This window comes from Hylobates moloch, unplaced genomic scaffold (genome assembly GCF_009828535.3).
Source record: "Hylobates moloch isolate HMO894 unplaced genomic scaffold, HMol_V3 SCAFFOLD_3, whole genome shotgun sequence".
Classification (NCBI taxonomy): domain Eukaryota; kingdom Metazoa; phylum Chordata; class Mammalia; order Primates; family Hylobatidae; genus Hylobates; species Hylobates moloch.
The window spans coordinates 171,098,323-171,114,952 of NW_026652278.1; the positions used below are offsets into that span (position 1 = coordinate 171,098,323).

Below are 16,630 nucleotides of genomic sequence, written 5' to 3' on the forward strand. Positions count from 1 at the left end.
TATATTAGCCAATGTGGTGGTACACACGCTGTAGTCCAAGCTACTCAGGAGGCTGAGGAAGGAGGATTACTTGGGGCTGGGAGGTCAAGGCCCCAGTGAGCTGTCTTCACGCCACTGTGCTCCAGCCTGAGCAGCTGGAGTAATGTTAGAACAAATAACAAAATATACAATCACAAAGATGTAATTTTAGAATATTACATCTTTGTTTTGAACAATATCTCAAAGTTACATTTTCCTCTAAGAAAAGTAATAATTGTGGCTGGGCATGGTGGCTCACGCCTGTAATCTCAGCACTTTGGGAGGCCAAGGTGGGCAGATCACCTAGGTCAGGAGTTCGAGACCAGCCTGACCAACGTGATGAAACCTCGTCTCTACTAAAAATACAGAAATTACCTGGCATGGTGGTACATGCCTTTAATCCCAGCTACTCAGGAGGCTGAGGCTCCTCCCAGGAGGCAGAGGTTGCAGTGAGCCGAGATCATACCACTTCACTCCAGCCTAGATGACAAGAGCGAAACTCTATTCGCAAAAAAAAAGAAAAAGAAAAAGAATAATTTCATAGCAACTCAAGCCCTTGCCAAGACTGGTGATCTCATGATCTACTGATGTCTCAAATTTTAGAAATTTAAACAGAGATGTCTGATTTGAAGTCAGCATCTATCAAACTTACTGTCTCTCACATAGTAGATATTCACGTTTTTAGTGTTGAGGCTAAGTTCATAATCTTGAGAGTCCCATAGGCTCAGATTCAAATCCTGTCTCCCATGGAGAAACAGCGTACTTTGAATAAAGCTAAAACACATGTCCCAGGCTTGCTTTTTGGTTTGTATAATTTCCAACCTTATTTATTGCTATTTTATATATTTTATGATTTCATTCCTTTATTAGCTGTGGCTTCTTGGCCAAGGTACTTTTTGAGGCTCACTTTTCCTCATCTACATAATAGTCACCATTTTATTTATTTTACACATATTTATTGAGCACCTATTACATGCCAAGAACTTTTTAAGTCCTGTTAATACAGAGGTGAATAGGACTTTATAGAGTTTACATTCTAATGGGAGAAGACAGACAATAGATGATTTGTGGAGTGAATACATCATTCATAGTCCATCAGTATAGTGCGTTAGAAATACAACTGTTAAAAATACTTGTTTATGTTTTTTATTTTTATTTTTTTAGACAGAGTCTTTTTTTTTTTTTTTTTTTTTTTTTTGAGACAGAGTCTTGCTCCATTGCCCAGGCTGGAGTGCAGTGGCGAGATCTCTGCTCACTGCAAGCTCTGCCTCCCAGGTTCATGCCATTCTCCTGCCTCAGCCTCCCGAGTAGCTGGGACTACAGGCGCCCACCACCACACCCGGCTAATTTTTTTTGTATTTTTAGTAGAGACAGGGTTTCACTGTGTTGGCCGGGCTGGTCTCGAACTCCTGACCTTGTGATCCACCTGCCGCAGACTTCCAAAGTGCTGGGATTACAGGTGTGAGCCACCGCACCCGGCCCGTTTATGTTTTATTTTAAGCCTCATTCCTAGAATCTTCTCTTCAGGCAGTTTGGGTCCCTCCCTCCCCTACCCCAGCTCTTCCATGATGCTCTGAGCACAGCAGGGAGCTTCTGGTGTTATCTAGTTTTCATGCTCTCTCTCTATTCCTAATCCTCCTGATATTGCGGGGGTCGCCTTCGTTCCTACCCGCGAGACCCTTGCTTGTCCGGTAGCACACTCTGCCATCTCTTTGCTACTCTTGCAGCCATAGAAGTAATTCCACTTCTTAGAAATTATGCTCAGGCACAGGAATCTCGGTGAGGCTCCCTGACTGCATCACCTGGATGCTTCATGAGTTTATTTCTCTTTGAGATCCAGTTATCGCCTCCATTCTCTGTCTGAGATGTAAGGCACAGGTTTCCTCTGCTCTCAGGCCTCTTGGATAAATGCTGTGGTCTCTGCTTCTCCAGGACTCACTCAGAGAGGCCAGGAGCAGGGCCTTCATCCCTGGGACACAGTACATCTTCAGCCATTCTTCTCTTTCTCTCTTCCTAGCCCTTAATAAAATGAAATATTTTTTCTAGTCTAAGGGGAATCTTTATTTTCTAAATTCAGTTTCTTTCTGACATTTTGGGTATATCCCAAAGCCTCTCCATTTCCACTTTCCCCCAGAGGTTTTTCATGGGACCAAAGGCTAAGGTAAGGGACTGCATCATTGGCCATGGGCCTGCAAACCTGTCGCTACCTGAGTGTCGCGTGTTTCTGTACACACAGCTTTGCCAGGTAGCTCTCTCTGCTACTTCTGTCCCCTCGAGCATGGCACGGAAGCAGTAGAAGGAGCCTCAGCCTTCCTTGGAGTCTTGCCACTTCCCCAGGATGCCACCCACGAAGCAGAAAGAAGGCTTCTGTCCCTGGGCCCTATTGCTCCTCTGCTGTGACCAGTTCCCCTCAGGTTCTCCACCTGCTCCCAGCGTGGACCTATCACCCTTTCTGGAGGGAGGCCCTTTCTCCCCTCACAACGGTCTTCTCCCCAGTCCACTCTATTTCACTCAGCAGTCTGGGCTTTAGAAAACCAGTAAGAGACTCAAGCTATTTCTTCCTTCATCTTATTTCATTTCTCCTGGAGGTAATGAAATAAAACTAGAATGAGAGGACTGAGGCAGAGAAAACACAGAAAGGGAAAAAAGTCAGGAGGAAAAAACATGCTTTCAGTAGTACTTCAGAAACTTGATTTACCGCACAAATAAATAACAAGATCACTGATTGTAATAAGCACGTTGAAGAAAATGATAATACATGGTAATACTGTGGAGAGTAGAGAGAACAGGGCTTTGGATTGGGTGGTCAGGTAGTAACATCCGAGCTGAGACTTGGAGGATGAAGGCTGAAAATACAAATAGTCACTTTATTCTTCACCGCATTGTGGTGAAAATTGTAATGAAACAACAATACAGTGCTTAGTAGGTACTCAGGAAATGGCAGTTATCATTATTGTTGTTAATGAAGCCGGCAGAATGGACACCTAGCTCAGGTTCATCGGTGATACCAGGAGGGGTCATCTAAAACTGAGCTGATGCCAAAGCCCACACTTGTAGCACAGGTCTCCGACCACCGGGCTGTGGACCAGTACAGATCCGAGGCCTGTTAGGAACTGGGCCACACAGCAGGAGGTGAGTGGCAGTCGGGGGAGGGAGCATTACCGCCTGAGCTCCGCCTCCTGTCAGATCAGAGATAGCATTAGATTCTCACAGGAGCACAAATCCTATCGTGAACTGCGCATGCGAGGGATTGAGGTTGTGCGAGAATCTAATGCTTGATGATGTGAGGTGGAACCGTTTCACCCCGAAACCATCCTCTCCACCCCCCTATCCCTCGTCCAGGGAAAAATTGTCTTCCACGAAACCGGTCTCTGGTGCCAAAAACGTTGGGGACCGCTGCAGTAAAATAAGCGAATTGTCCCACAGTCATAGGAAGTGTCAGTCCTTTTCCTATACTTGGCAAAGATGATCCATTTGGCCCTGTGAAATGCATACACCAGTGTTTGCCAGGACTTTTTAGGGTGGAACTTCCAGAAGATAATAATAGGATCTCTGTCCAATTACATGGATCTGTCCAAGCTTCACAAGAGGCATGCTTTGCACCCTTTAGGCTGCCTTTTAAATCCTCTCCAGTGGCGTTGAGGGAATAGGCTGTTTCTATGGGCTGCTGAGCCTCCTGCTCACTCTTCATGTGTAATCCTGAAAAGAGTGAGAATCTAGATCCGGGCCAACATGACTCACAGGCCAGATCCAGCCCTGTTACTTGTTTTTGTACTGCTTGTGAGCAGAGAATGGTTTTCACATCTTTAAATAATTGACAACATGAAAAGAAAAGAAGATTTCATGACATGGGAAACTTCTATAAAGTTAAAATTTCAATATCTACAAAAAAGTGTTATTGGAACAGAGCCAGAGTTAAACATGTATGCATCGTCTATGGCGGCTTTCACGATAGAACAGCAGAGTTCAGTGATATCGCTGGAAAAGCCTAAAATATTTACTCTGTGGTCCCTTACAGCAAAAGTTTGCTGATGCCTGATCTAAATGACATAGTCCATCTTCTTATCCAGACTACATGCCAGTGTGTGGAATCGCCAGTATCAAATTTGTAAACAGGGAATTAAAATTTTGTACACATTTGTTTTGATGATCTTACATTTTGAATTGACATTTAAAATATTCAAATTATACTTTTTTGGTCTTCTGAACAGAGACTGTGATGTGTGATTTTGAGCAAAATAATAAATAGCTAATGCTTATTGAGCACTTACCTTGTGCTAAATACTAATGTAAACACTTTATATATGCATTACTTCATTTAATCCTTGGAAAATGCCTATAAATTGTAGATACTGTTATTATGCCGTTTTTACAGATGATAAAACCAAGACACAAAACTTGAGTAACTTACCCAACATCCTGCAGCTATTTACAGGTGAAGTCTGGATTTGAACTCAGTGTCGTTTCAGAGCGCTTAATAACCACGCTGAATATGAATATGGTAGGAGGTACTAATGCTGCCTCCAACGTATCACTTAATTCAGGCTATAAACTTTTAAATTAGCTTTTTAAAGTAGTTCAGTGGGGGGGAAATGGGATTGTAATACAGTCACTAGTATAATTTGTACAAGTGGCAACTCATCATTTGCATCTGTTCTAATTTGGTGTTTGACAAAGCATTTTTTAGAGACATTAGCTCTAGTCTCTAAAAGCTCTAGTTTTGCAACCCTGTTAAAATAAGTAAGTCATTAGTGCTATTTTTTTTTACAGGTCAAGAAAAAAAACTGAGATTTCCTAGGACCACATTACTAGGAAATGATAGACCAGGGACTGATTTTCAATCCAGAATTCTTTGCACTCTACCGACCTGTATTAGGCCAACTTCCATGACTTTTACCATATCTGTAGACCAGCTTCACTATTTTTCACGTAATAGTTTTCTGGAGACTGATTCTTTGTAACTTTTAAATCCCTATTCAGCCTTTTCTAAGCAATAATATACATAAAATAAATGAGTGTGATCCTTTTTTATTAATCAGATACTTATGTAACACTTGCTATATTCCAAGCACTTGACTTTAAATATTAACTCATTTAAGTTTCATAATAACCCTGTGAGGTAGATACTATTACCATCCTCATTTTATAGATTAAGAAACCAAAACTGACTTTCAGTAACTCGTCAGGGACACATACCTACTAAGTGGTTAAGTGGAATTTGAACCTTGGCAGTCTGGCTTCCCAATTCTGTCCTATTAACCCCTTAATTTGTTTGATATATTCAGTATTTCTCCAATATACAATAAGTATATGAGTATTAAAAGTAAAAGTATTTAGCTATGTCTTATCCAAAATGACCTTGCATAAAGACTGTACCATATCAGATTGAAAGATCTCTGTACCTTCTGAATATGAAAGAGAGCACAGTCTGTTGACTTCATTGGATGTATTAGGAACATCGTAATAAGTGTCACTTACTGAATATGCTGTATATTCAGTATACTGTATATTCAGTGGACACTCACTGAGTATACTGTAAGTAACCAGCATAATATTAAATGTAAACCATAAAACAAATGGTGCTTTTTTAAAATTTGGAGACTTCTATTGTTAATAGGAGTTAAAATTAGTTACCTTTCCTGAATAATTCCTTTTACAGTGCTCTTGTCATGTGACCACGCAATTTCTGCTTAAACATTGTCAAGAAAGAGAGCATACAACTTTTAGAGACAGTTTGCTCTCTGTTGTATGGCTCGGTGGTTAGAGAATGTTTCTATATTTGATCCAGAATCTGCTTCACTGACCCCTTCATTTATTTAGGTTTGGTGTTAGAAGATGTTCCATGATTCCTTCCCTCTCCCTACCCCCAGCAGGTTCACAATCCTGATTATGTTTGACATGAGCTAACAATAAAATAGTTGGCATCGTTTGAGAACTGACCAGCTGCCTGTAACCAAACTTGTTTTTATAGTACTTAGCAGAGAAGCAGGCCAAGAGGACAGTGTTTCCATGGACATCCAGAAAATAAATCAGTCTGCAGAAGATCAGCGTGATCATGCATACTCGTGTTTATATGAGCGTACAGTCTCATGAGTAGTAAATGCCCATGTAGCTATAAAGCAGCAAGACTGGCTTTCTTTTGCTAACTGTGAAAATGCTCTTAGGGTAATTCATCAAGGGACGTTCCAAAATGGTTTTGTTCAGGAAATAGTATGATTAGAAAATCTTTATAGTCTCTCAAAATGTCTACTTGAAGGAACAGTGATCATTTATGATCATTTATGTGTATAAATCCTGCTATCTACATTAGAAATCAGTCTCTTTCGTTAGAGTCATTTTTGTGAGTTAGATTCTTTGGTTAAAACATTTCCTTAATTTTTAATGTTTTAGGTTATATAGGATAAATTCTTTAAAAAAAAAAAAAGAGAGCAAAAGAGACAGGAGAGCTAAATGCATCGCTGTCTCTTGTCTCTCATATTGTAACATATTTGTGTCTTATAATGATATTCTCCTTTTCCACAGGCATTTCCTATTCAAAACAGGAACAGGGACAACGCCACTGTTCAGTACTGCAACCCCAGGTTACACAATGGCATCTGGCTCTGTTTATTCGCCGCCTACTCGGCCACTACCTAGAAACACCCTATCAAGAAGTGCTTTTAAATTCAAGAAATCTTCAAAGTACTGTAGCTGGAAATGCACTGCACTGTGTGCCGTAGGGGTCTCGGTGCTCCTGGCAATACTCCTGTCTTATTTTATAGGTAAGAACAAGTTCTTAGAATTACTTTGTCTGTAAATCCGGGTGTTACATTGTTTTATTACCTGTATTTATTCGTTTGGTCTAGAAGTATATTGTGAGGTTATATTTGGTGGGGGTGAGTTTGGTAAAAATGTGTAATAAATCACAGAGTATTTTCAGTAATTTTCAGCAAATTTAGATACATAGAAAAGCAGGTTTTGTGGGTAGTCCATTTCCATAAACAGTGAGGTATATTCTTCAACAAAAGCTGTAGGGTACATTTGTGTTTGACTTATCCCTTGTGAAACATGGATAGCTCTGTGGCATTTCATGTACACAAAATAATTCATGTGCTTGCACAGTAATGAACCCTGTGCAGGATTTCCTTCAATGCGTACTGAATAGGGAGCTCTCCACTACTTGTGATATTGCAAGTCTCTCAGCTCACTCAGCCATCTAAATGTAAAACTCATCACTCAGGGCCATCACCTGGCACTCAGGAACACTCTCCAGAGAACTGGGCATCCATAAAGCGATGAATGGATTATATGCTCATTCATATGTGTGGATTTTTCTTCTCTTCTGATGTAGTATTGATCATGTTTTTCATTTGATAGTAACCCGAATAATGGAAGCTACTAATAGAAGTTGTAAATATTGCTTTTATTTAACCATTTCATAACATATTTGAGCATTCAAACTACTGGAAATTGCTTTTTAAAATGCCAGAAATGACCACATTGTGTTTTGATCTTCTTCGAAGTGTAGGGTAAGGCCTACCACATTGAAATGCTAATGGTGTCCACTGAGATAAATCACAGGCTTTGTGGTTTATCCACCAAGAACAATAGCCAGTGATGCATCCTCAAGTTTACAAAGCAATTTGTGATGCCCCATGAAATTCGATAACTGAATAAGAGTATTGCAGAGCTGTAAGTAGAATACTATGATGTTTTTGCAATGGACCAGTATCTTCCACTGGCTACAATACTCCTGTGATATAATTATGCACTTTGGAAAGTGAAATAACCATTTTGAGTCAGTGTTTAATGGGAAAACAGAATTGTAGAGCATGAAAGAACTTTAGAGACAATTGAGTCAGGGGTGGCAACTATGGGACAAGTTATACAGTATTTTTTCCAATTCTTTGACCGTGGAAGACATCATTAATGATTCACAGCACTTTCTCTCCTTAACCCGATTACACGCTGCTTATCTTCATCAGAGTGCTTCATACAGTACCTCCGATGGTCTCTACCAATCAGTCAGAGGTAAAAGCAAGATGAAACCCTTCTGTTACCTTTCTGTCATTTTTTAATCTAAGTTAACTTTCTCCTTATAAAGATGGTCAAACCAGATATTGAAGGGGTTGTCTCTTGACCAGGATCACACTCTAGTGAAACAATACTGCTGTTGTTTCATAACACTGAAGGTAAATGAGTAATTTCACAACAAAAATCAATATTCCAGAGAACAGATTTCTAGTATTCGGTTAGAAAATGTATCAGCCATCAAGAGATTCTATTCTAGTTAGCTGTATATATTATTTGTACCTGTCAGAAGTGTGCTGCTAAAGAATTTTAAATGGTTCTGAAATGGACCAGTCATAAATGGGATGTAATAAATTAAGAATATGTATTTGAACGGAACAAGGAGAACACATGGGCACAGGGAAGGGAACAAGACACACTGGGGCCTGTCATGAGGTTGGGTGGGGGAGGGAGAGCATTAGGTAAAAACAGCTAATGCACGCTGGGCTTAATACCTGGGTGATGAGTTGATAGGTGCAGCAAAACCACCATGGCACACATTTACCTATGTAACAAACCTGCACATCCTGCACCTGTACCCTGGAACTTAAAAATAAAAAAGAATATGTGTTTGTTGGGGATTTTTTTTTTTTTTTTTTTTTTACTAAATGGGGCATACCAGGTAGATAAATACGCAGGGCTGGAATTCAGTGTCAGGTTGACTGGTCAGGCATCCTTTCTGATTAATAAGTACCTGTGTGCTTCCAGTTGTTAAATATTTTGAATATCAATTTTAATACCATTTAATTTTATTTTCATGGTGTGACTAGCAGGAAAAAATAGCATTTTAATGTGAGATCAGTCACTGTTACCTGTGAGACTTGTACTCTTTTTAAGGACCCATTAGTGAATATAACTCTCAGACTTCTAGGTAAAAATTCAAAATTTTTCTTTTTTTTTTTTTTTTTTTTCAGATTGCCTGGTTTTACTTTTTAGTAATTAGCAATCTGCTTTATTCCTACTAGTACCATGGTCATAAACCTTCTCTTTGCTTTTATTTTTCCCCACATGGCAACATGCAAATTATCTAGTTAATATACTCATGTAGGGTTTTCAGTTCAACAAATATTTATTGAACATTTGTTTTGATCTAGTTATTGTGCTAGGAATTAAGAAGATACAATCCCAGTGTTATCTAGCAAAAAATTACTTTTATCTTCAAAGAATTGTCTCATACTTTTATTGCTTTAATTAAGCACATGTATGCTTCAAATTTTCATTGGTCTTCCTACATTTAAAGGACTAACATACTAACACAATGATTTTATTTTTGATCAGGTAAAAAAATTTCATTCCCTCATCAGATTAAAGATGTTGCCTTTACCCTTGAAAAAAAGAACAGGACACTTCTCTCAGGGAAGGTTGTCCTTTTCTATTGAGTGTGCATGTAAAGCAGAGAGGGAGAAAAGAGACACTTGCGCATCCAGCCAGATCAGTCTGATAAACCCCAGAATCAATGGGGAAGACCAATGTCATCATGAGCTTGACCTTGCAACCTTTAACAGAAATGCAGCCTGCCTTAAGCTTTTTTTTCCATTCCCGTAGAATTCCCTTCTCTTATATTGACTGTTAATATACAGCCTAAGACATTAAAAAAAGTTTGAGGAATTATTTCTTAGAATATTTTTTCTCACCTTCCAGTAAGATAATGAGAACTTACGACATGTAGATTTAACATGTCTCTTCTCTAAGGTAAGTTATCTTAGGATAGACAAGGTGAACAGCTTCTGAAAGAGAGGCAAGGAGGGAGGGAGGGAGGGAGGTGGACAGGTTTTGTTGTTTATTTTTTCTATTTCTTCAAAATTTCAGAGAGTAAAGAAAGACCATAAAAAGTGAAAATTAATTGTAATCCCACAGTGCGTGCTGTCAGCTTTTTAGTGGATATCCTTCCAGATATTTTCCCATGTACATATACAGCTAGAGGTCCATATTTTTAAATGCATTTTATACCAGGCTTTTCTCACGTATCATTCATTATACATCATCTATATAATTTTATTTAGTGGCTATTCTTAATTAACTAGTTCCCCAAAATACAGTGACTTATTTTCTTATGCCTGTGTCTGTGTATGTTGTTGTGTGTGTATGTGTTCATTTGATCTAGTTTTGTATTGGTATAAATTTTCTGAAGGATGGTTGCTGTACCACAGAGTAGGCATGTTTGAAATTTTGAAAACCATGGCAACTGTCAGTTTACATAACCACCAATGCTAGTCATTACCTCTATTTATCTATCTATATTTTATTATGCATATTTTTAACTTTTGCCAATCTCTTAGGTTAAAATGTTGTTATTTTGATTTATTACTAGTAGCGCTGACTATCTTCTCATACATTTATTGGCCACTTGTATTTCTCTTTTTGTGTGTTAATAGCCTCCACTTCTCTACTGGGGCTATTCTCCTTTCTTTTTGAATTTAAAAAGGCTATTTTCAATTAAGGATATGAATGTTTTGTCACATGTTATATACTTTTCCAATTTATTATTAATTTTGGTCATAGTCATTTTTACCTTATTTCATTCAGAAGTTTTAAAGTCGTCAAATGTGTTTTTTCCTTTATAGTTCTGGCTTTCAGGACATACCTGTAAAGTCCTTATTTAATCTAAGTATTAGTTTTTATTTATTTGGTATTTTTTTTTTTTTTTTTTGAGACAGGTTCTCACTCTGTTTTTTTCTTTAAATTTCTGGCTTTCATGCCATACTTATCTAAGTATTAGTTTTTATTTATTTTTTATATTTTTATTTTTTCAAGACAAGATCTCACTCTGTCTCACAGGCTGGAGTGCAATGACACAGTCACAGCTCACTGCAGCCTCTGCCTCCTGGGCTCAAGTGATCCTCCCGTCTCAGCCTCCCTAGTAGCTGGGACTGCAGGCCACACCACCTTGCCCAGCTAAGTTTTTAAATTTTTTTGTAGAGACAAGATCTCCCTGTGTTTCCTAGATTGGTCTCAAACTCCTAGTGTCAAGCTTTCCTCTTGCCTCAGCCTCCCAAAGTGCTGAGACGACAGGAATGAGCCACCACTGTGCCCAGCCCAGGATTTTTAAAAATGTACTTCAACTTACTCTGGTAGTTAATGGTTTTTCAGTAACTATTTTTAAGTTAACATTTTCTTGGCCACTCTGATAGATGTCAGAGGTCCAAATTAGCTCTTCATTCTAGAAGCTCATAGTCAAGTGATGATGAGGACATGCATAAAAACACTCTTAACACCATACATGCTTTCATACCAGCTTGATGAGCAAAAAGAGATGAAAGGCGATACCTACGTTTTGCTGAAGATTTGGGGGAAAGACTTGATCTGGCATCTGATGCATGAGCTGGAGCTTTGTTCACCTCATGCCAATGGCTAGTGAGAAAATCACCTTGAGATGAGGTCATCTGAGGAACAGCAAGGAAGAAATGCGAAATATCTGCCATGGCGCATGTGCAGTGCTTACTGTGCCAGGCGTTGTTCTAGAAACTGTATGAATTACCTCATTTAATTTCCACAACAACCTTAGGAGGTTTCTTCTTTTAACAAACGGAATCTGTGGCTTAGAGATGGCTTGCCTGAAGGCACACATACGAGGACTCTTACACTATACTATCTCCCGTGAGGTTTTTTAAGAAGTAAAAATAGAGTAGAAATTGAAGAGATTTAAGCATAGGAGTGAAAAGGAGTCACATTTATGCTTTTGAAAGATTGCTTCAGTGGCCTTCCAGAACACGTAATACAATGAAAGCAGGTTTAGAGTTGTGCTTTCCAAGCATTCCTGTGCCTAGGAATCGCCTGGGGATCTTGCTAAAATGCATATTCTGATTTAGCAGATCCAAAGTGAGAACGGAGATTCGTTTTTCCAACAGGCTCTCAGGTGGTGCTGCTGTGCTTCTCAGACCACAATGCTAGTAGCACGGGTCTAGGAAATGCTGTCACGTGTCCCATTTCATGATGGAAATGTTCTGTTTCCACACTGTCCAGTTTAGTAGCCACTAGACACGTGGCTGTTGGGCACTTGAAATGTAGCTAGTAAGCTGTAGAAACCAGAGTTTAAATTGTGCTATTTTTCATTAAACTCAAACAGCGACATGGGGCTAGGAACTATCATTTGAATAGTACAAGTCTAGACAACCTGTTAGAAAAGTAGCCGTAACTGGGAGATCATGAGGCCCTATTGGGATAGAGGAGCAAGCAGAATTGAGAAACTTTAGCTGATTCATGATAGAATAAATGTGATGTGATTTCACCTATCTCAGTTTTTAAAAATCAAATGTACATATTGTAAACTTCTTTCAGTGGAGTCATGTTATGATTTTCTTTGGATTACTGAGCCTCCAGTTAAAATCCTGCTCTAATCCATTAACCTTTGAGTTGCTGTGCCTTTACGCAACAAAAATTCTACTGATTTCTAACCACAAATGTTAGGTTCAATGATTATAGTTAGTGATACAGACCTACCCAAAGAAATACCTGTTGCACTTCTCTGGGCCCTGATATACTCGTTCTTCTTTTTTTGGCTCTGAAATTTAAAAAAAAAAAAAAAAAAAGATGAGCAATAACCACCAGTTGTTCACCAAAGAATGGCAAAAAGGAAAAGAGTCTGTGTTCCGCTTCGGTTCACAGTTATACAGTGGGTAGGAGTCTTGATACTGTTCTTTGCTCACAGAAAGCTCTTTTTTCTGGGTAGAAGATAACCTGAAATGTCAATGTTATACACGTAGAAAAATGGCCAGAAATCTGTCATGAAGCATAAACATTATTAAAGCATTGCTACATGCAAATCATAATAAATGCTTGGGATGATGCCAATTAAACTACAAAAAAAAGCCACTCAAATCAGACTTCAAATAGCACCGTTACAGACCTTTAATTTCACGAGCAATTCTTTGCACTGCTAGGCAGAGTCAGAGAATTTCTCCATGTACAGTAGCACCAAAGGTATTTGCACATGAACTTTTTAAGGAACACTAGAGAAAACAATATTATCAGACTATATTGTGGTGATATATTTTCTCAATTATCTTGCTCTTTTGGCCAGGTTTTTCCTAACCAATAATTCATTTGACAACAGAGTGTTTTAAATCACAGCTTTATTGAGACCCAGTGCACATACCGTGTGATTTATCCATTTAAATATACAGTCCAATGGTGTTTAGTGTTACACGTCCACAGAATTTTGCAGCTGCCATCACAGAACATTTCTCTCACCTCCAAAAAGAATCCCTGCATCCTTTAGCAGTCACTCCCTGTTACCTCCCAACACCCAATACCCAATAGTTTTTTTTATCCCCACAAAAATGTTTCATAAAAATCTGAAATTTTTAAGGGACTGTTTTGCTAACTAATTGCCCAATGAAAACAAATAGCTCAGCTTTGTTTTTCTTATGAGCTCCTGACAAGTATAGCAAACCAGAGAACTACTCAAATTTTTACTATTCCTTTCATTTAAAAAATACATATGTAGTTATTTATTTCCTTTGAACAGCTGCTACCAACTGATTTCTAAAATACGTGTTGTCATATGCCTGCTAAAAAGGCTGTTTAACAACATAAGCATTCCTAGATCTGGCAAAACATAACCTGTCGAATCCAGGTTCATTGCAGTTATGATTCCTTAGCAGTTATGTGTCCTACTCCTGGGCCTATTTGCATTTTATGAACATTTTTACCTCCCTATGTACCTTGAAATTGATTATGGTAGTAGCTATATATATGCAACTCAGGGTCAGAAGGGAAAATATGCCAGCCCTTTATGCTTCATGAAAAATCAACCATTTAACTATACATGGCAAAATAAAATGCATTTGACATTTTTTCTTTTTGGACATGTCTTTGTAATAAAAGCGCTGTTGTATAATGTTCTAGAACACAGCCAAGCAACGAATTACATACCATTTTCCACTACAGCTTCTTCCCTTCACTCTGAGTTGCATTATATTCAGAAAATGCATTTTTGTCTGAGATGGTATGGAAGCATTTGAATACTAACATGATTTCATCACATTGCAGGAAAAATGTGTTGCCTATATTTTAGAGAATGGAAAATTGTAAGACTAAAAATTTAGAATCAATTTTTCAATATTTTATTTTATTCTTGAATCCTTAAGGATATATTTAAGCCTGATTCAATGGTGATTAAAGACTCAGAATAAAAGAATTTACCAGTATAGAAAGTAAGCTCCTCCTCTCCCCACAAACATAATTTATTTTACTCTTAGTTTGATATGAGGTCAGCTAAAGTAAATAACATATGAAAATAATACACTTGGCCGGGCATGGTGGCTCACACCTGTAATCCCAGCACTTTGGGAGGAGGCCAGGAGTTCAAGACCAGCCTGGCTGGCATGGTGAAACCCCATCTCTACTAAAAATACAAAAAGTTAGCCAGGCATGGTAGCACACACCTATAGTCCCAGCTACTCAGGAGGCTGAGGCAGGAGAATTGCTTGAACCTAGAAGGCAGAGGTTACAGTGAGCAGAGATCGCGCCACTGTACTCCAGCCTGGGCAACAGAGTGAGACTCTGTCTCAAAAAAAAAAAAAAAAAGAAAAAAGAAAAGAAAAGAGTACACTTAAACATATTGTGTTTACCATTTAAATATAGGGATCTCTCTGACTTGAAAAATATTCAAAGACAGAACGATAAGAAATACCTTTAAAGTCAGCTTATCTCTGGTTTATGCTAGATATAAATATCTTATTCATGAAATATAGTGAAGTTTTCTCTGTTTTCAACTATCATTTTTCAAAATGTAGCAACATCTCCTAACAACAAGTGGAAAGCATAATACAGTATTTACCACTTTACTGCTGCGTTGCATAAATACTTAATTGGTGTTGCGTATGTCATTTGCCTTTACATTAGTGGTACTAACAGCAGCATGTTCAGAGAGAAATGTCTGCCTAGAGAGGAGTGAAAGAAAAGTAAACGGCATACATAAGGTTAAAAAAAACTTGACAAATTACTAGGAATTTTAGAAGTGAATTCAGCATAAAACCTTTAAGTTTCACTGAATCTATATCAAACAAAGGTCTCATCCTAGAATATAACAGATCAAATAAAATTTAAATTTGTATAGAGTTTATTGCTCCCACATCATCTTAGAATGTCTGCAGACTGCTCACCTTGTCCCTTTTCCTTAAAAATAAGATTCCAAAGCCGGACATGGTGGCATGCACCTGTAGTCACAGCTTTCTGGGAAGCTGAGGCAGAAGGATCACCACTTGAGCCTAGGAGTTTGAGGCTGTAATGCCTGATGATCATGCCTGTGAATAGCCACTGCACTCCAGCCTGAACGACATAGCAAGAGCATCTCTAAAAAATAAAAAATAGATTTAAAAAAATTCCAATTTGTTCTTTGGTGACTTTATAATATAACACCTGTCAGAAAAGGAACTGACCATTCATTCATCCGTCATTCATTCAACATTTATTTATCAGGTGACTACCATGGGTCAGACACTGTGACAGAGACAGCAGTGAAAATACATTCCTTGCCTCTTAGAGGTTATATTCTTTTATAAAATGCAAACACTGAGTAATTAATTACAGTTATAGTAACCATTTAAAAAGGAGAAATGTGGGAAACTAAGAGAGTGCATAAAAGACAGAACTTTACTGAATCTGAGCATTCAAGATTTTCCTGCTAAGGCCTAAATAGTAACTCAGATTATGTGTTTTGACAAATGCTGATGTAGGGACAGATTCTAAGTGTTACCACATAAACCTAAATGTGACCCAAAAATATCAACCGTCAGGAGTATTAAAACCAATATATTGTGTTATAATAAAGAGAAAATTTATCCATGTGTTAGGGAAAAATGTTATTTTTTTTTTTTTAGTTTTCATTATTGACTTAGTTTACCTAGAGCCCAGTGTTGCAGTTAACATCTAGAAGTAGAAATGTCACTTTGGAAATTTGGGGTAACTAGATCTAAAATTGCCACAAGAATCCCATAGTCTCTTTCTGTTTGTTCCTTTCTCTTAATTTCAGATAACATACATGCATGCTTTAAGAATTTTATTTATAAAGAATTTCCAAAAAATGTTTTTAAAAACTAGTAAAGGAAAAGATATCTCTGACTTCTTTCCATTCATGAGTACTCAATCTGTTTTGAAGAAATTAAAAACATACAGGTGTGTGTGTGTGTGTGTGTCCTACATCACAAAAGCTGTTTGGAGACAAGCGTCATGTTGCCCTGTGTTTGATAACTAAGGAGGTCAGCACGTCTCATTTTCATGATTGAGTTGGGCCTAAAGGTGCAAAGAATCTTACTCTGAAGCCCTCCCGTTGTGCATCTTCCCATTGTACATTCTATACAGTGACTCGAAGAACAAGTATGTTTTTTCAGCTAGATCTACCTCTGTATAATACTAAGCTATTTTCTGAGAAAAGATTTCATGTTATTAATGATAAGAACTTCCAGTCCTTCTGTTACCTATTACATTTTATCGAGGTGACTTATCCAGGAGGGAATTAATGCTCCTCTTCTGGTGGCTGTCCATCAGCCAGCCTGGCATGACATTGGCTGGCTCTGTCCTGGGATTGTCTTATCACCCTAATACTTTAGCCACTGGCTGA

General features: G+C 38.2%; 1 protein-coding gene across 6 annotated transcripts in view; it reads left to right on the forward strand.

Annotated features, from left to right (window-relative positions):
- Positions 1-16,630, forward strand: part of TENM3 (teneurin transmembrane protein 3) — a 1,044,221-nt gene that overhangs the window by 870,188 nt on the left and 157,403 nt on the right. For all 6 annotated transcript variants that reach the window (XM_058436908.1, XM_058436909.1, XM_058436910.1 and 3 more), the window contains one exon: positions 6,541-6,779. In XM_058436908.1, coding sequence (XP_058292891.1) covers positions 6,541-6,779 — 239 coding nt within the window. The remainder of the gene's footprint in view (positions 1-6,540; positions 6,780-16,630) is intronic.